The 16,852-nt window shown below is 37.1% G+C and overlaps 1 protein-coding gene across 9 annotated transcripts in view; it reads right to left on the bottom strand.

Moving 5' to 3' along the window:
- SYNJ1 (synaptojanin 1) overlaps nt 1-16,852 on the bottom strand; it is a 117,219-nt gene that overhangs the window by 23,635 nt on the left and 76,732 nt on the right. For 7 of the 9 annotated variants that reach the window (XM_074970678.1, XM_074970715.1, XM_074970681.1 and 4 more), the window contains 7 exons: nt 16,202-16,361; nt 12,836-13,048; nt 11,073-11,210; nt 10,409-10,447; nt 2,251-2,298; nt 473-511; nt 303-373 (listed from right to left, as the gene is read on the bottom strand). In XM_074970678.1, coding sequence (XP_074826779.1) covers nt 303-373; nt 473-511; nt 2,251-2,298; nt 10,409-10,447; nt 11,073-11,210; nt 12,836-13,048; nt 16,202-16,361 — 708 coding nt within the window. The remainder of the gene's footprint in view (nt 1-302; nt 374-472; nt 512-2,250; nt 2,299-10,408; nt 10,448-11,072; nt 11,211-12,835; nt 13,049-16,201; nt 16,362-16,852) is intronic. The other 2 variants (XM_074970685.1, XM_074970690.1) reach the window with 2 other exon arrangements.

The raw sequence follows: 16,852 nt of genomic DNA, 5'->3' as shown, positions 1-16,852 counted from the left end.
TATTTAAAAGTGGCCATAAAATGCAATCACTCTTATTTGATAAAGTTTTACATATACTTTGCATGTGTAAATTACTATATAAGGTCCAAGGCAATACACAGCTCAAAATCTTTATTGGTGTATTTACAGTCTGAACACAGTAGGAATATGATTTAAGATTTTGTCTCCTCACACAACTTGCAAGATATCGACTCAATTTTACATATCTCTCGTCCATACCACCATTCATAAGAAAACCTCTCAACTAACTAATACAGTGTAAAAACTTCAAAAGGAAAATTCTTTAAAGTTTGAATGCCTACCGGTCTGGCTGCACTATATCCAACAGTTCCTGTGCTTGTGAATCCAGCTGAAGGTGGAGGCTGACTACGAACTGTAACAAAGCCATTAGAGACCATTGATTTAGGACATATTTCTAAGTTGAAATTTTCTGTAATATAATTAATGCAAAACAAACATTTATCTGTATTACCTAAATTATCTTTTCTTTGTGTTCCAGGGCTTTTTTGAACTTTGAAGCATGAAGAAAAATCAGTCACAAAAGAGATTTTCATTGACAGATCAGGTGCAAACTGATATTACACAATAATGGTATGTTATAACAGAAATGGGAACAATAGGATTGCATTAGTGATGAAAAAACCTGTGTGTGTGAGATCTCTTTTTTGCAGATATTGCCTATGTTATTGATATTAGGGTTAAGACTGCCTCTGTTAGAGGGAAGTTGCTGTACTGTATAACATATTATGCAGCAACTCTGGCAGCTATGTCTTCAAAAAGGATGAGTTTCAGGAAGAGGATCTGATTCAAAAACATGGTCTCAAAGTCTGTCTGTAGCTGTACATTGTTCAGTGAGTTATAGAATTTATGTACGGATTCCTGGATCTAACCTCCTCCTCTTATTGGACACAACATTTTGACAATGAGGTCAACATTTGAATGATGATTCTGATTATCAGCCTTGAATGCCGCACTTAAACTATGAAGTGCAAAATATGTTCAAAAAAAAAAATTTACTTCCAACTGACACCCACCCACCCCTACCTCTGAATTCCGGAAGGGAGAGAGGCTCACTAGTGACAGATCTACTGCCTATTAATCATGAAGGTCCCAGTTAGAATGTCAGCTGTGGTAACTTGAAGGATTCCCAATAATGGGTGTGTCTAATCTCAAAACAGACAGCTCTTAATTGGTTAAATTTGCTCTAATTGGCAGATAAATTCTGCTCTCAAAGGCTATGTCTACACTAGCACTTAAGTTGTACCAACAGATGCTGCTCAGAGGTTTGGGGAAAAATAACCCTCTGAACTTCGTAAGTTACACTGACAGAAGCGCCAGTGTGGACAGCACTACGTTGCTGGGAGACATGGTACCGCCACTGTTGGGGGTGGTTTAATTATGTGGACAGGAAGCTCTCTCCCATCAGCACAGAGCGGCTACACAGGAGATCTTACAGCAGTACAGCTGCAGCGGTACAGCTATGCTGCTGTAAGCTTTCTTGTGTTGACACGGCCTTCAGGTATGTCGACATTAGAGCTGGAAGGTATAACTTCCAGTTTGAGTAGACATGCCCATGCTAACTCTAATTAAGCTAGCAAGCTAAAGATTGAGCGTAGCCATGGTGGCACAAGCAGGGGAGGGGCTAGCTGTCCTGAGTAGGGTCCCATTCGAGACAATGGGAATGTACTCAGGGTAGTTAGCCCCTCCCACTGCGGCAATACTTATTTTCAGTGTGCTAAAATATTTTAGTGGAAATTACAACTTTGAAAGTACATATGACATTCAGTTCTTTGTTTAAAAGAAAAAAAAAAACTTGCTAGAGCCCTGCTTTAGTCAGATAAAATATTCTTTATTCCTAAGTCTTCTGCCTAGAACAGATACCTATAAGCACCTATTTAAAAGATTTCACCTTAACCCACCCCCGCACACATACACACACCCTTCTGAATTATTTTAAACAATTCTGAGATTAAATCTTGAAAGTTTTCAGTACCACGGTTTAATTTTTTCACTTAATCTTTCATAAGTGAATTTTGATTCACAACATAAAGTTGCAAGCAACCAACAAATGCAAGTAATTAAATAGAAGACAGTCTGGAAAAATATACTATAGAAGGATAAAAGTTTAGGAGTTACACAACAAATTGATGGACTTAAACAGCAAGAATGTCTTTAAGCAGTGAGGACACTAATGTCTTTCATATATTAATTTAAAGATTCATTTCTACCACGCAAAAATCATTATGTTACCTTCTATTTCTCTCCTTGCTACCCCAGGACTGGGAGGAGCTCCAAGACCTTTTCAGAGAAAGAAGAGAAGCTGTATATTGCATAAGGATAAGCAGCAGACTGAAAAGAGGCAGAAACGTACAGGACATAACATACAAAAGAGCTTTCATATTTAAGGAATTTTTAAATGGCCTAACCATACTGCACTCTTACCACTTGCAGCAGCACAAGAAAGTCACACTAATTGGTAATAACTCAACAATTCAGTTAATGTTTAGAAATATTACATGGCTTCAGTTTAATATTTTTGTTAAAAGAGAATTTAAATTTCTGCTATATTCACGGCCTAAAAATTTTGTTAAGGCACAATTAAAGTTGACTGGCAGCGCCTTGCACTCTTCCAAAATATCTTAATTATATTATGCTGCTATAGTTATGTGGGAGTAATTATACCGTAATAAAGTCACTTTTACTCTGGAATAAAGTGTCCACACAGGGGGTTAGTTCTGCCAGTCAATTTCTCTATGTAGATGACTAAAGTACATGTGATATTTTACCAGGTATATGGTGTTCTTCAAAACTGTATTATTTCATTCATTTGTATGCACACCAACTGCCCTTCGCTGTATTAGGGGCAGCTATATTTTGTAGTAGATTCCCACAGTTCACACTAAAATATGAGGAGAGGTGTGGCTGTGCCCAAAGGCATGAGGAACTCTTGTTTCTCTTCTGAGTTATTTGGATTGTGAAAATAGTAGTCTGGTGGCACACAACACTGCACTACAAGACAGACCCAAGTGCAGGTGATGTTCCAGAGGTAATCCTTAGGATATGGATCAAGGGATGGTTACATCTGGGACCTGTAGAGTGATTTGTGCAGAGTAAATATTATATTACCACCATCTAGCTCTTATATAGTCCCTTTCATTAGTAGATCTCAGTGGTCAAGTGGAGGACAGGCAGAGCCAGCTAGTCTTCACTAAGACTGCGTTAAATGCAACTTTTGCCTTAGTGAAGACACACACTGATGGTTTCTCCTCTGTACCCAGATGCTGTATTCCCAGAGTGTTCCATAGCATCTGGAAGGACAGAGTGCTACAAAAGTCTGCCAGGAGCAGGTTGGAGACTCACTCAAAGTGGGCATTGTTAACGTTGTGGGTGGGACTGGTGTGTAACTTAATCCTGTATTTCCGGTTTTCAGAGGTTTAACTATAGGTGCACTCAGTATTCTGGAAGGGGACAGGGCACTGCTACCAACCGTAATTCTGTGTTAAGGAAGTGAATTTCCCTTAGTTTTTTGAGAAAGGTGTGGTAGAGAAGAGGGCATGATTGGGGAGCAAAAGAAGGCTTTCTGGGAACACCTGAGTGCCATGCAGCTACCAATTCTGTTCTTCCCCTGTCCCCTCCTCGCCTTCAGCAAGGGAGCGAGGAAGGCAGTAACTGATGGGCTGTGAACACATCTACCATTTGGAGGCAGAAAGGAGAAGTGGAGGAAAGCCCCGGACTCCATACTCAACTTCAGGGGCTAGTGCAGGAGGAAGGGACTTTGCACTCGACAGAAGTGTGAACTGACTTGTTCATCTACTTGTGTTCTCCTCCCCCTTCTCCCAATGTTTACCTCCGCTCCTAGTGTGGAATACAAGTTTTCAAAACAATCTCACTGTGCATGTGAGTTTTAGAGCAATCTGAATTAAAATCAGCTCCCTGTGGGAGGTTGAATTTGAGAAATCTTTGGACTAAATAACTCCAAATGTACAGCAAGTACACCCCTGACTTTGTGGTGGCATACCAATAGACACATGGATTTTAAAACACTGAAAATTAAAAGATCATAATGTGGGGAACCATATACGGGGAACCCCTGGATCAGACGACTCCAACTCCACCACTAATGCTACCCTTGATGTTAATAATTAAGGTTACACCAGGATTTCTATTTTAACAGTGGTGAAAAAGCTCTTAAAAAAAAAAATCGGTCTTTTGGGTTAAAGTATCACTTTTCACTTTTATTGTAGTTTGTGCACCTCTTGATTTTTTTTTATAGCAGTGTGGAGGAAAATACCATTTGACATTTGTTTTGACTGTCTTAAAAAGAGCCTTATGACTGAAATTCTTCTAGTATCTCACATTTCCTTCACAGCCCTGTTTCCAAGGAACACCACCACTTTAATTATTACTGATAGAACGTTGAAATTTGTGGGTTTATTTTTCACGACAAACATAAATTACCGTTTTGATTAAGGACAGTATCCTGGTGCTACATTAGTCAATGTCCACTTTCCACTAGTCCTTAAGAAGAGGGTTTTGGGGGTTTCTTTAAGCTTGTTTAAGTTTGTTTCTTAACATTTTAAAAACATATTTTGTCTAGTGTCAAAATTACTCTCCCCATCTTTCTCTCTTCCAGTTACCAGACTGGCTGCCCCCAAAATTCCTTCATTATATATTTGCCCCCAGTGTGAGCCTACTAGCATAGCAGCAGTCCCAACACTCTGGAAATAGCATGGAGAGCGCTAGTATCCTAGCACAGCAACAGCGGATACAGCCAAATTATGGAAGTGCCAGTCCCTAGTCTATAGTTAAGGCTGAGTTAAGTTTTCTCTTAAAAGTGTAGCCACTTGGTTATATATGAAGAATTTAGTATATCCTCTCCAAATTACAGCACTTACTCTTGAGTACTGAATGAATTTTCTGAGACTTAACAAGTAAATCTGTTAATTAGTTTGAGTGAAAATTTAAAAAAAGTGTTCCTTTCATAAATTCAGCACCCTATGTCAAAGTTTTTTGGTTATTTTTTAAGTCTTTTTTGCCATTTTTCTTCATTACTGAAAATTTCTTCAGTAAAGGATGCAGAATTTTGTTTTTTGTTTTAAACAGAATTCCACAAAGAATTACCTATTTTCAAAATGATTGCCATATCCTAAGGCATCCAGACAACCTTAACTCTGCCCCATAGACACACCAGAAGGGGAAAAAGTTAAAAAATGGAATGGGTCTTTGAAATCTGTTTAACCTAATCTAGGAGTACAAACATTATGCACTGATCTTAACTGTCTGGTTATTTCATGACATCATCACAGGGTGGAGTAAAGGTTGTGTGGGTATATAAAACTGTGCTTCTCCATACCTTAATGCGTTTGTATTTCTTTTAAGATAAACCTTAACTCTGAATTTCCTGGTTTTATAATATTTGTTTTTGGGATAATGGCAACGTCCCTGTAACGTATTCACTCTACATTACTGGTACATACCCTCAAACTTAACTCCATCTTAACAATAGTTTTTAAACTGACAAAGACAACTTTTAGCCCTTTATACTGTTAAACAGAAATATTCTCTGTACAGAACTTGGTATTGCTAATGGAAAAAAATATTATACAATGGTGACAAGTCACAATCATTAACTTTCTTCATATTCTGTAAGATATTACTTGATGTGTTTCTAAATCATAAATATGTAAGGCACTACAAAATATGCTAACTGAACCCTGAACTCCAAAGATTTGAAAGCTAATTTTATTTATTAAATTATTATTATAAGGTACTCAATGACCATCATAGCTTGAACCACCAGGCAAAAGCATTATTCATTTGCAAATATCTAAAAGCTGAAGACAAAAAAATCCCCTTGAGTTCTAGCCTACTCCTAATAAAGATGCAAGACATAATTACACTGTGGGAAAGCTTAGAGTCCCACTAGGAGTCTTCAAAGCATACAGGGGCACAAGGAGGAGTGCCACAGACCCCGAAGAGGTAAAGTGCCTGAGATAAAAGGTTAAAAAACCAACATTATTATGGGCAAAACTATCACATAAGGTGTCTATGTTTAAAATTATGTTAAGGATTCTACTTACATGCATACCAGTACATCAATTTATAATTAGAGAGGACATGAAAGCGATCCTTAACTCTTGTCAGTGTATGTATTGCATGGGTCTATGAACGATATTTATTGTATACCATGTGCTGCAACATTTTTTACAGTATGTAGTACCACCTACACCATGCATTATAAATATAGATCAGATCCAAACAGCTCACACTCTAAATAAGATGAAAGAAACAACATGAGACACAGGACAACAGTTCAAGGAGAGGTGTCACAGGATTGGACAATGATGGAAGAAAGGGCTTTATGAAGGATTGGAAGGAAGATACAGAGGATGTCTATTCCAAGTGTATGGAGCAGCAAGGCAGAAGGCATGAAGCTGTACGTAGGAAGTAGAGAAGGGACGAGTAAGGTAGAAAGAATGGGATGAGTGTATGGCCAGGATGAGAAATGAAAGACGGCATGACAATTTTATTTACTAGTTACATATGAATAAAATAATAATTTGCAATGCTCATTGAGTGATACTAGTTTTTTCACAGTTTAAGCTGAAGCTAGGATAGACAGGATTCTGTCATTGTACAGAAAAATACTTGGCAATGACATATGATACAAGCGAACCATATAATATGCAGAAAGTGCAACATGTATTAGCTGCTTTCTAAAATTGTAATTATTTTAAACTAAAACCAGAATGGTTCATCTTAAACTACAGATTACCAAATGAGAGCAAAACTGGATTTTGACAGCTTGATTGATGCACCATAAACACTCTTTCTTATACCTATCTAAACTTGAGAAATTGAGTGAAAGGATTTATGTTCTACAATGTTCTACCTTAAAATATACATTTAGAGATAAATGTGAATAATAGATCTGTAAACACACACACACACAAAAGTTGTGTGTGCATATATAAATTATAGCCATGTGATGAATTGCACAGCCAATGCAATTTTCATATGCCTTTAGCCACCTCCCACCTGTTCAATAATCCATTCCCCCATTATTTATTCTAACATTCCAAATCCAGGAAAAGTTTCAAACAGCTGCCATTTAAAAAAAATAAAATCAAAAAAATCAAAATTGCCACAGAAATGTTTCCTCATCCTCCCCCCTCAAATGTATTTAAGTGCTACGTACATCTATGGCTCAATACAATAAAAATACGAGTTGTTAACTTATGTACTGTGTACAACATTTATCCTGTTTTGTAAGACTCACCAAAAGTCTGTAGTTTTACTTTTCTGGAACATGTGCTTTCTTGCAAGCAGATACATGTTAACTTTAACTCTCACTCAAGAATCTCTTGTGGAAGTAACGGGAAATTTGAAAACGAGTGAGACACACAGTATGTTCACGCATATATGAATATCCAGAATTATCTTCCAATTCAGCTATTTTATACCTGAAGTTCTGAAATCAAATTTATTTAGGAATATTTATGTATACATAGCCATCTTCATAAGAACATAAGAATGGTCATAATATGTCAGACCAATAGTCCATCTAGCCCAGTATCCTGTCTTCCAACAGTGGCCAGTATCAGATGCTTCAGAGGGAATGAACAGAACAATTATCAGGTGATCCATCCCTGTCATCCAATCCCAACTTCCGGTAGTCAGAGGGTAGCGACACACAGAGCACGGGGTTGCGTCCCTGACCATCCTGCCTATTAGCCCTGATGGATCTATTCCCCTGTGAATGCGTCTAATTCTTTTCTGAAACCAGTTATATTTTTGGCCCTTACAACATCCCCTGGCAATGAGTTCCAAAGGGTTGAATGTGCCTTGTGTGAAGAAGTATTTTCTTTTGTTTGTTTTAAACCTGCTGCCAATTCATTTCATTGGGTGACCCCTGGTTCTTGTGTTATGTGAAGGGATAAATAACACTTCCTTGTTCGCTTTCTCCACACCATGATTTTATAGACCTCTTATCATATCCCCCCTTTGTCATCTCTTTTCTAAGTTGAACTGTCCCAGTCTTTTTAATCTCTCCTCATATGGAAGCTCATATGGATGCGCTTCTCTGTACCTTTTCCAACTCTAATATATCTTTTTTTTCAGATGGGGTGACCAAAATTACACACAGTATTCAAAGTTGTGGGCGTACCATAGATTTATGTAGTGGAATTTTGATATTTGCAGTCTTATCTCTTTCCTAATGATTCCCAACATTCTGTTAGCTTTTTTGACTGCTGCTGCACATTGAGCGGATGTTTTCAGAGTACTATCCAAAACGACTCCAAGATCTCTTTCTTTAGTGGTAACAGCTAATTTAGACCTCATCATTTTATATGTATAGTTGGGATTATGTTTTTCAATGTGCATTACTTTGTATTTATCTATACTGAATTCCATCTACCATTTTGTTGGCCCAGTCACCCTGGTTATAGTGAGCTCCCTTTGTAATTTTTCACAGTCTGCTTTGGACCTAACTATCTTGAGTAATTTTGTATCATCTGGAAACTTTGCTACCTCACCGTTTACCTGTTTTTCAGGATCATTTATAAATATATTGAACAGCACTTGTCCCAATACAGAGTCTTGGGGGACCCCGCTATTTACCTCTCTGCACTGTGAAAGTTGACTATTTATTCCTACCCTTTGTTTCCTATCTTTTAACCAGTTACAGATCCATGAGAGGACCTTCCTTTTTATCCCAGGATTGCTTACTTTGCTTCAGAGCCTTAGATGAGGGACCTTGTCAAAGGCTTTCCGAAAGTTCAAGTATACTAAATCCACTGGATCGTCCTTATCCACATGCTTTTTGACACCCTCAAAGAATTTTAATAGATTGGTAAGGCACAATTTCCATTTACAAAAGCCATGTTGACTTTTCCCCAACATATCGTGTTCATTTAGGTGTCTGATATTTCTGTTCTTTACCACAGTTTCCACCAATTTACTTGGTACTGAAGTTAGGCTTACTGGCATGTAACTGCCAGGATTACCTCTGGAGCCTTTTTTAAAAATTGGCATTACATAAGCTATCCTCCAGTCATCTGGTATAGGGGCTGATTTAAACAATGGGTTACATACCACAGTTAGTAGCTTTGCAATTTCATATTTTAGTTCCTTCAGAACTCTTGGGTGAATACCATCTGGTCCTGGTGACTTATTACTGTTTAATTTATCCATTTGTACCAAAACCTCCTCTATTGACATCTCAATCTGGGACAGTTCCCTTTTTGTTACCAAAAAAGAATGGCTCAGGTGTGGGAATCTCCCTCACATCCTCTGCAGTGAAGACCAATGCAAAGAATTCATTTAGCTTCTCTGCAACGGCTTTGCTACCTTAAGTGCTCCTTTAGCACCTTGATCATCCAGTGGCCTCACCGATCGCTTGGCAGGCTTCCTGCATCTGATCTACTTAAAAATATTTTGCTGTTAGTTTGTGTGTCTTTTGCTAGTTGCTCTTCAAATTCTTTTTTGGCCTACCTAATTATATTTTTACACTTGACTTGCAAGAGTTTATACTCCTTTCTATTTTCCTCAGTAAGACGTGACTTCCAATTTTTAAAAGATTTCTCTCACTCTCTCTGCCTCTTTCAGTCAGTTATTTAGCTATGGTGCCTTTTTTTGGCCCTCGTACTTTCCCCTCCCCCCCTTTCTCATTTGGGGTATACATTTAGTTTGAGCCTCTATATTTTTTTTTTTTTTAGTTTTCATGCAATTTGCATGCATTTCACTCTTGTAACTGTTTCTTTTAATTTCCATTTAATTTTGTTTTTTACAGTAAAATTTTTCAAATAATATAAAAGTAAATAATTTTCTCTACTGGTTTTTCTACCTTAAACCACAAAAAGAAGGTATTGTGGATGAACTAGTCTTAATCTGTGAAATGTTACTACCTGCCTGCATGACTATCAGTTGACCACAATCCTCCTTTTTACAACGCTCCTCATGGAGAAAAAAAAAGCTAGTCTGAAGTTAAGACAGCTTTTATTTTTTTAAAAGTGTGTTGTGCATATTGACTAAGTTTAAATTATGAAGATCAGGACCAGTTTTAACTGACAGGACTATGGCATGTCAATAACTGTTGAAAAATATTGTCATGCTCCTTATTTACTCATCAAGTAGTAGTAGCTGCTGTCCAGAATTTACTGCCCACTAAGATTAAACTGTAATTCTAGAGAGGATAGAGTTTACGGGCTCTCAGAAAAAAAAGATATATTGCTTTTTAAAGGAATTTTTTTTTGAAGTAACTGAATATATGCCACAACACATCATCAACTTCTGCCTTTGGGAAGCATCAGATTAAATAGTCTCAGGATAAATATACTGTTATATTAATAGCCATAGAAGTTGTGCTATTTATTAGTCATGTTTGAAAACCAAATTAAATTATTACCTCCAAGTTCTTTTCTAGCAGGTGCAGGACTCCTACCCCCTTATAGTATAAGAAATGTATGCAGCATTAAAGAAAAAGCATCAGTATAAAAAAGGGGAGAAAAAAGAATGAGAAAGTTACAAGCATCAAGAGTCACTTTGGTTAGTTGTTACATGGCTCATATATGGTCTCTCAACATCCAGTTTCTCGTAACGCTCTACTGCTTACACTTCCAATTTATCTAAATATACTTTCCCCTAAAGTGATTAGCTTTACCATATTAAACATACATATGCAATCTGTACTTACTCAAAAGTTAACAGGAATATCATTAACATTTGAATTAATTTAGTAAAATCAAAAGATTAAGAACTAGTTCTTAAGAAACATTAAAATGCCGTAGATAATGAAAATGTTAAATACAAACATCCATAGGAAGCCGATATTCCTAACTCAAAAAAATTAGCACAATAGTGTATTAAAAAGTAATCATAAAAAGTAGCTGTGATATGTAAAATCTAGTCAAAAAATTTGATTTTTAAAATTAGTTAAGTGGATCGAATACATTTTGTAAAGAAAAAGTCAGTAAGTCACCTGGCCAAAATAAATAAATAAAATCAAACAGACTTAAATAAAACCGTACATCAAAAGATCGTCCATTATGTGGTATACATCACTACATTACCTGATGGTGGGGGTGGTCTCTGTGGTGGAGCAGGCCGTGTAGGTGGAGCCACTGGGCGAGGGGGAGGAAGACGTTTAGGCTCTAAGCTCTGAGTAGACTCTTTCTGTTGTGTAATTGGTTGAAAATCAACTGGAGAACCTGATCAAGAAAATCAGCATATATTTAACGACCTTGTTAAAAAAAAATATCAAGTGAAGTGCTAAAGATTTTCTATTGAAAAGTTTTTTGTAAAGGTTTCTGTCAATACCACCAACTGTGGATATACACACTGTGGTCGTGTTGCATTGAAGTTTCCAGGGAGCAAGAATAAGAGGAATGGACTTTGATGAGAGTGTGAATTAATTCACATGTTGATTAGGAATGATATCTGCCAAAAAGTTTGATCATTAAGTATTTTCTGGGTACCTTAAGGATTCTTATAAACCACATTTCATCAAATACATTTCCATTCTATTTCAACCCAGGCTTTATTTATTTGCTTATTTCCTTTAAGAAAGGGAAATTTGAAGGGTGTTCTGTCAGATAAGCATGATCACTGTAAAACTACTTCCCATTACAGTGACACAAAGAAACAGTTTAAAAATGAATTGGTGTGGCAATGTTTTTTAAAGTGCCAAAATATCATTACAGTTCCCTATTCCCATTCTTATCACTAAGACAAAGCTGTTTAAACTGAAAATCATATACACAAAGCTCTTTCTCCTACAAGCTGAAGTTAGTCATGCAACAATCTTGCCTTATACTGGTATAAATCCACTTTTCACTAAATTGAGGTTATCTAATCCAGGGGTTCTCAATATATTTTTTGGCGGCCTCAGAGTGCTGCCACCAACTCTTGCTGGTGGCTGCTCTGAGAATTTTTCCTAAAGTAACTTAATTAACTTTAGGAAAAACAAATAAATATGCACATATACATGTCCCAAATCATTGTAATTTATTTATATAGAGCTTTTTTTTCAGACTCAGTAATAAAAATAATGTACAGTTGTCTCTATGCTTTACTGGACCTAAACAGAATAGAAACAAAAATAAGGTGCTCTGCATGTTTTGATTATTATTATTATTATTTTAATTTTAAGATTGCTAGTTAGTAAGTCCGCTACTGTGAAAAGTGGTATTTGTATATTTGTTAATATCACTTTTCACAGCAGATTTAGTCAGCTCTGGCATGCTGGGGGACAAATTAAGTCCCGGATGATGAGGTGGGTAAGGAGGGAGGGGGGGCCAGAGGAGACAGCGGGGGTTGAGGTGATGGCAGGGGGTGAGTCCAGGGATGGAACCTAAAACCCTGTGGCTGGGGGACTGAGCCTACATCCCACCATCCCACGGCAGATGCCTGAAGCCTGAGCCCCACTGCACTCAGGAAGGTGGGGAACTCACACTGGTTGCCTGCTCCTACAGTGTCTGTGGCTCTGGAAGAGGGTAGGGACCAACCCTGCAGGCAGCCCTGGGGGAGGAGCTGCTGCTTTGCTGTCCCTCAGTGACAGCCAGGAGGCTGTGGCTGCATTTGAGAAACACTTATCTAATCAGTGTGGTTAAAATAAATGAGGAATATATTGATACACCATGTCACAGGGTTATTCACTGGAGGTATAAAATAGATTACTTCACTTATTCTAGTTACCTACAACTTGACCTTGAATAATATGTAACCCTGATAAAATACCTATTAACTAGTTTAATATTTACTATATTCTTCAAGGTCAAATTGTAGGTAACTAGAATGAGATGTAGTTGTCTGACTTATGTAATATAATACATACACTTTGAGGATATAGGTGGTCCAGGAGTTCTTGTAGGTGCTCGACTTGGTCTCACTGGAAGGGTGGGTAGTGGTCCATCTGACAATGTGGGAGACTGGCAGGGACTGGAACGAGGTGAAGAGCCTGGTGAGGTTCGAAGACTAGAACTTGTACCTGGCTGTAGATGTTGAGGAAAAATTTCTTCCACTTCAGTACTATAGTCATCAATATCACCTAGAAAAACAGAAAAAAGTTTATAAAGTAAAGGGATCTACAAACGTTTGTCCCATCCACATTGTCTCCAGGCATGGAAGTTATTTATTGTGATGTCTACTTTTCACAATGAAATCATAAAAATCCTACGTTTCAAGAGCAGCTGGAAATACTCACACTCTGTGCATACTGAAAATGCCAAGTACAAAGGGAAAAATCACACTATCTAAAATCTTGATTGTATACAAAGCCTATCCTTTCAGATGGCCACCAGAGAAGACCAGGTTCTGTTCATAAAACGCAAATAAAGATTTCTTTAATAGAAATGTAATTAGCTATGTACTTAAAGGACCCAGAAGCTAATTGTGAAACATCTATCTAACTGGGGAATAAGTGATTCTATAACCCAAAGGTTACTAAAAATAGGAGCCCATGTCCCAAAACAAATAATTCCCACTCAGAAAAATATATCAAATGAGCTGGGAATGAGAAAAAGCCGAGCTGGGAATGAGAAAAGCTTGCTGAATTCTGGGAAATATTTTCACCAGATATATTAGTCATACTTCAAAGATAAGGGGAAAAAACTATATAGCTATGATTTTTTGTTCTGAAGGTATTGCTAGATAACACAGGTCCCTTCACTCCTTCCATCATTTATGATAGACTTTGGAGTGCCTTCATGTCCCTGTGGGATATTGCAACAGGTGTCTGAGGTCTTAAATTTTTTTTTTCTTTTTGAAGTGTATGAATCTTTTCAATAGTATGTTCTGCATAGAACTTTACAGTAATTAGGACACTTAAATAGTGTAGAACACAGCTGTCTACTTACACAACAGTGCTTCAAGCAGATAATTCATACCAGTACTCAGAGATCTGCACTTGTTCTTCATTAATTTCAAGGTGGAATTTAAGATGGTATTTTTAATCTATAAAGCTGTAAATAGTTTGGGCACAGAACCATGTGTGATACTACAGCAACTGCAATCTGCCAAGGTGCTTAAATCAACAGTTAACTAGTTTTAAACGAGGAAACTCCAGACAGAGCATTCTCAGTTAGAAGTCCTTGACCCCATTACCTCCTTGGCTTGTCAAGACCTGGATTTTTTTTTAATCTTTATAACTTGCTTTAAGGCTCATCTATCCTTTAAGATGTTTCATAGAAAGGTGAGTGAAGGATTCTGAGGTAGTTGTGGGGCATTATTATTTATGGTGTTTTTCCTGTTAAAGGGACCATGTGATGTTAAATGAAGTGTAATTTGGTATGACTCGGAAAGTAAAATCTTCTGTATTGAGGATTGGAAATCTTTTACCTGAGCATTTTCTTTCTGTTATCAGAATTGTGGAAGGTGCTGCTACAGACGGACTATTCCCCTCCTATTTCCAGAGGCAGTTCTAAGCTGCGGCACAATCTGTGCTGCCACACACCCTTCCCCGTGAAGTCACCACAGATTTTGTGGAGTGTGCCTTGATTCCATCTGGAACAAGAGCACTGGATCCATCCGGCCAGGGATAGTTTGGATACTCTGAGTCCTTAGCACTTTGGATGAAAACAGATGAAAAAGGAGCCCAATATTCTTGTCAATTCTGTGTACCTGAAAGACATCTTTAGTGCTCTTCAAACAGCCAAAGTGTGCCACAGATCTTCTGTGGGGATCTTTGGCTTTGGACGTAATGATGATCTCCCGTGAGGCAGGTTATATTAATGTAGATGGAATAAATGGACCCAAAGGTGTCAACGGTGTTTACATAATCTAATCACGGTCCACCATTAAACAGTTTTAAACAAAATTCATCCTTTTAACATTTTATCAAAGCTATAGGAAAGGAGGAAAACCAGTTAAAACATTTAACTGAATTGGAACCAGTATGTGATTTTGCATGTGTTCCAGTGAATGGTTGCATACTTTCAAAAGACATTTATGTGCCAGATATGCTAAAGATTCATATGTCCCTTCATGCTTCAACCACCATTCGAGGACATGCATCCATGCTGATGACGGGTTCTGCTTGATAACTATCCAAAGCAGAGCGGACCGACGCATGTTCATTTTCATCATCCGAGTCAGATACCACCAGCAGAAGGTTGTTTTTCTTGTTTGGTGGTTCGGGTTTCTGCATCTGAGTGTTGCTTTTTCAAGATTCTGAATGCTCCACACCTCATCCCTCTCAGATTTTGGACAGCACTTCAGATTCTTAAACCTTGGGTTGAGTGCTGTAGCTCTTTTAACTAACGCATTATTTTAAGCATCATCAGCATGGAAGAATGTCCTCTGGTACAGTGGCTGAAGTATGAAGGGATATATGAATGTTTAGCATATCTGACACGTAAATACCTTGCAACGCCAACTACAAAAGTGCCATGTGAACGCCTGTTCTCACTTTCAGGTGACAATGTAAATAAGCAGGCAGCAGTATCTCCCGTAAATGTAAACAAACTTGTTTGTCTTCGCAATTGGCTGAACAAGAAGTAGGACTGAGTGTCCTCGTAGGCCCTAAAGTTTTACATTGTTTTGTTTTTGAGTGCAATTATGTAACAAAAAAAAAAATCTAGATTTCTAAGTTACACTTTCACGATGAAGAGATCGCACTACAGTACTTGTATGAGGTGAATTGGAAAATACTATTTCTTTTATCATTTTTACAGTGCAAATATTTGTAATAAAAATAATGTAAAGTGAGCACTGTACACTTTGTATTCTGTGTTGTAATAGAAATTAATACATTTGAAAATGTAGAAAAACATCCAAAAATATTTAATAAATGTCAGTTGGTATTCTATTGTTTAAGAATGCAATAGTGATTAATTTTTTAATTGCAATTAATTTGAGTTAATCACATCAGTTAACTGCGATTAATCGATAACCCTAACTAAAACCATTTGAAAACCTCAGCTTTTATTCCCAGTGCCTCCTATGCCTCTGAACGATACCCAGGAAATCTAGAAAAAAAATGGTGGCAAATTTATCAAAGCCACCAGCACAGATACAGCGCAAACTGAAACCAAAACTAATGTTGCTCTGCAAGCTGTGCATATGTTGCTGGAGAGTCTCTGATTTTTAAATTTATCATCTTTGGATTGTTTGGCATAAAGTTAAAATAAATTGTTTAAGAGATATATAGATTTAATTAAGTAATATATCTAGGATGTAAAGAAGTTAATTTGATTCAACAGACCTTCCATATCATAGTCTGCAGAAACCTCAGCATCTTCACAAAGCAAAGTGGAGCTGGTTGATGAAGGCAATCCAACCATCTTCTCTAGATTCATCTCCTCTTCCAAACTTCTGATCCAGTCTGAGTTTTTCAAGTTAATGTTTATGATCCTTCCTAAAACCTGAATTTCCACATGATTAAAAAAAGACACATGCAAAGTACAAAAATTAAAAACTAAGCACTAAAAATCAGGGATCTAAATTTAAAAAAAAAACCCCACAGAAAGCAATCTGCTATACAGAATATTATGAACAAGGTTCTATGTTTTTCAGGATTTTTGTGACAAAACAATGATTTTGGGGGGCTTTTTATGAAAAGGCATGATCTTTTTCATTCTAATCTTTCTTCTACACAGCAAGTGTGTTCCAAGAGTTTTGACCCATGTGTTTCTTTTTTGACATCTTCACTTGCTTTTTAACTATTAATTACAACTACATAATGCTTTTCTAATGAAAAATAAATGTAAAACTATTGTGTGCATTTAAAAAAAATTAAAACGACTTTTGCATTCTTTACTCTGACAAAAGCATTATTTTCCCTTTTTTGTCATGACAGTCAGCCTTACTTATGAGCTAAGCAAATCATGACAATTCTGTAATATGTACTGACACG

This window comes from Natator depressus, chromosome 1 (assembly GCF_965152275.1).
Source record: "Natator depressus isolate rNatDep1 chromosome 1, rNatDep2.hap1, whole genome shotgun sequence".
NCBI lineage: Eukaryota > Metazoa > Chordata > Testudines > Cheloniidae > Natator > Natator depressus.
The sequence above is the reverse complement of the archived record's forward strand: the minus strand, read 5'-3'. Positions and strand labels throughout refer to the sequence as shown.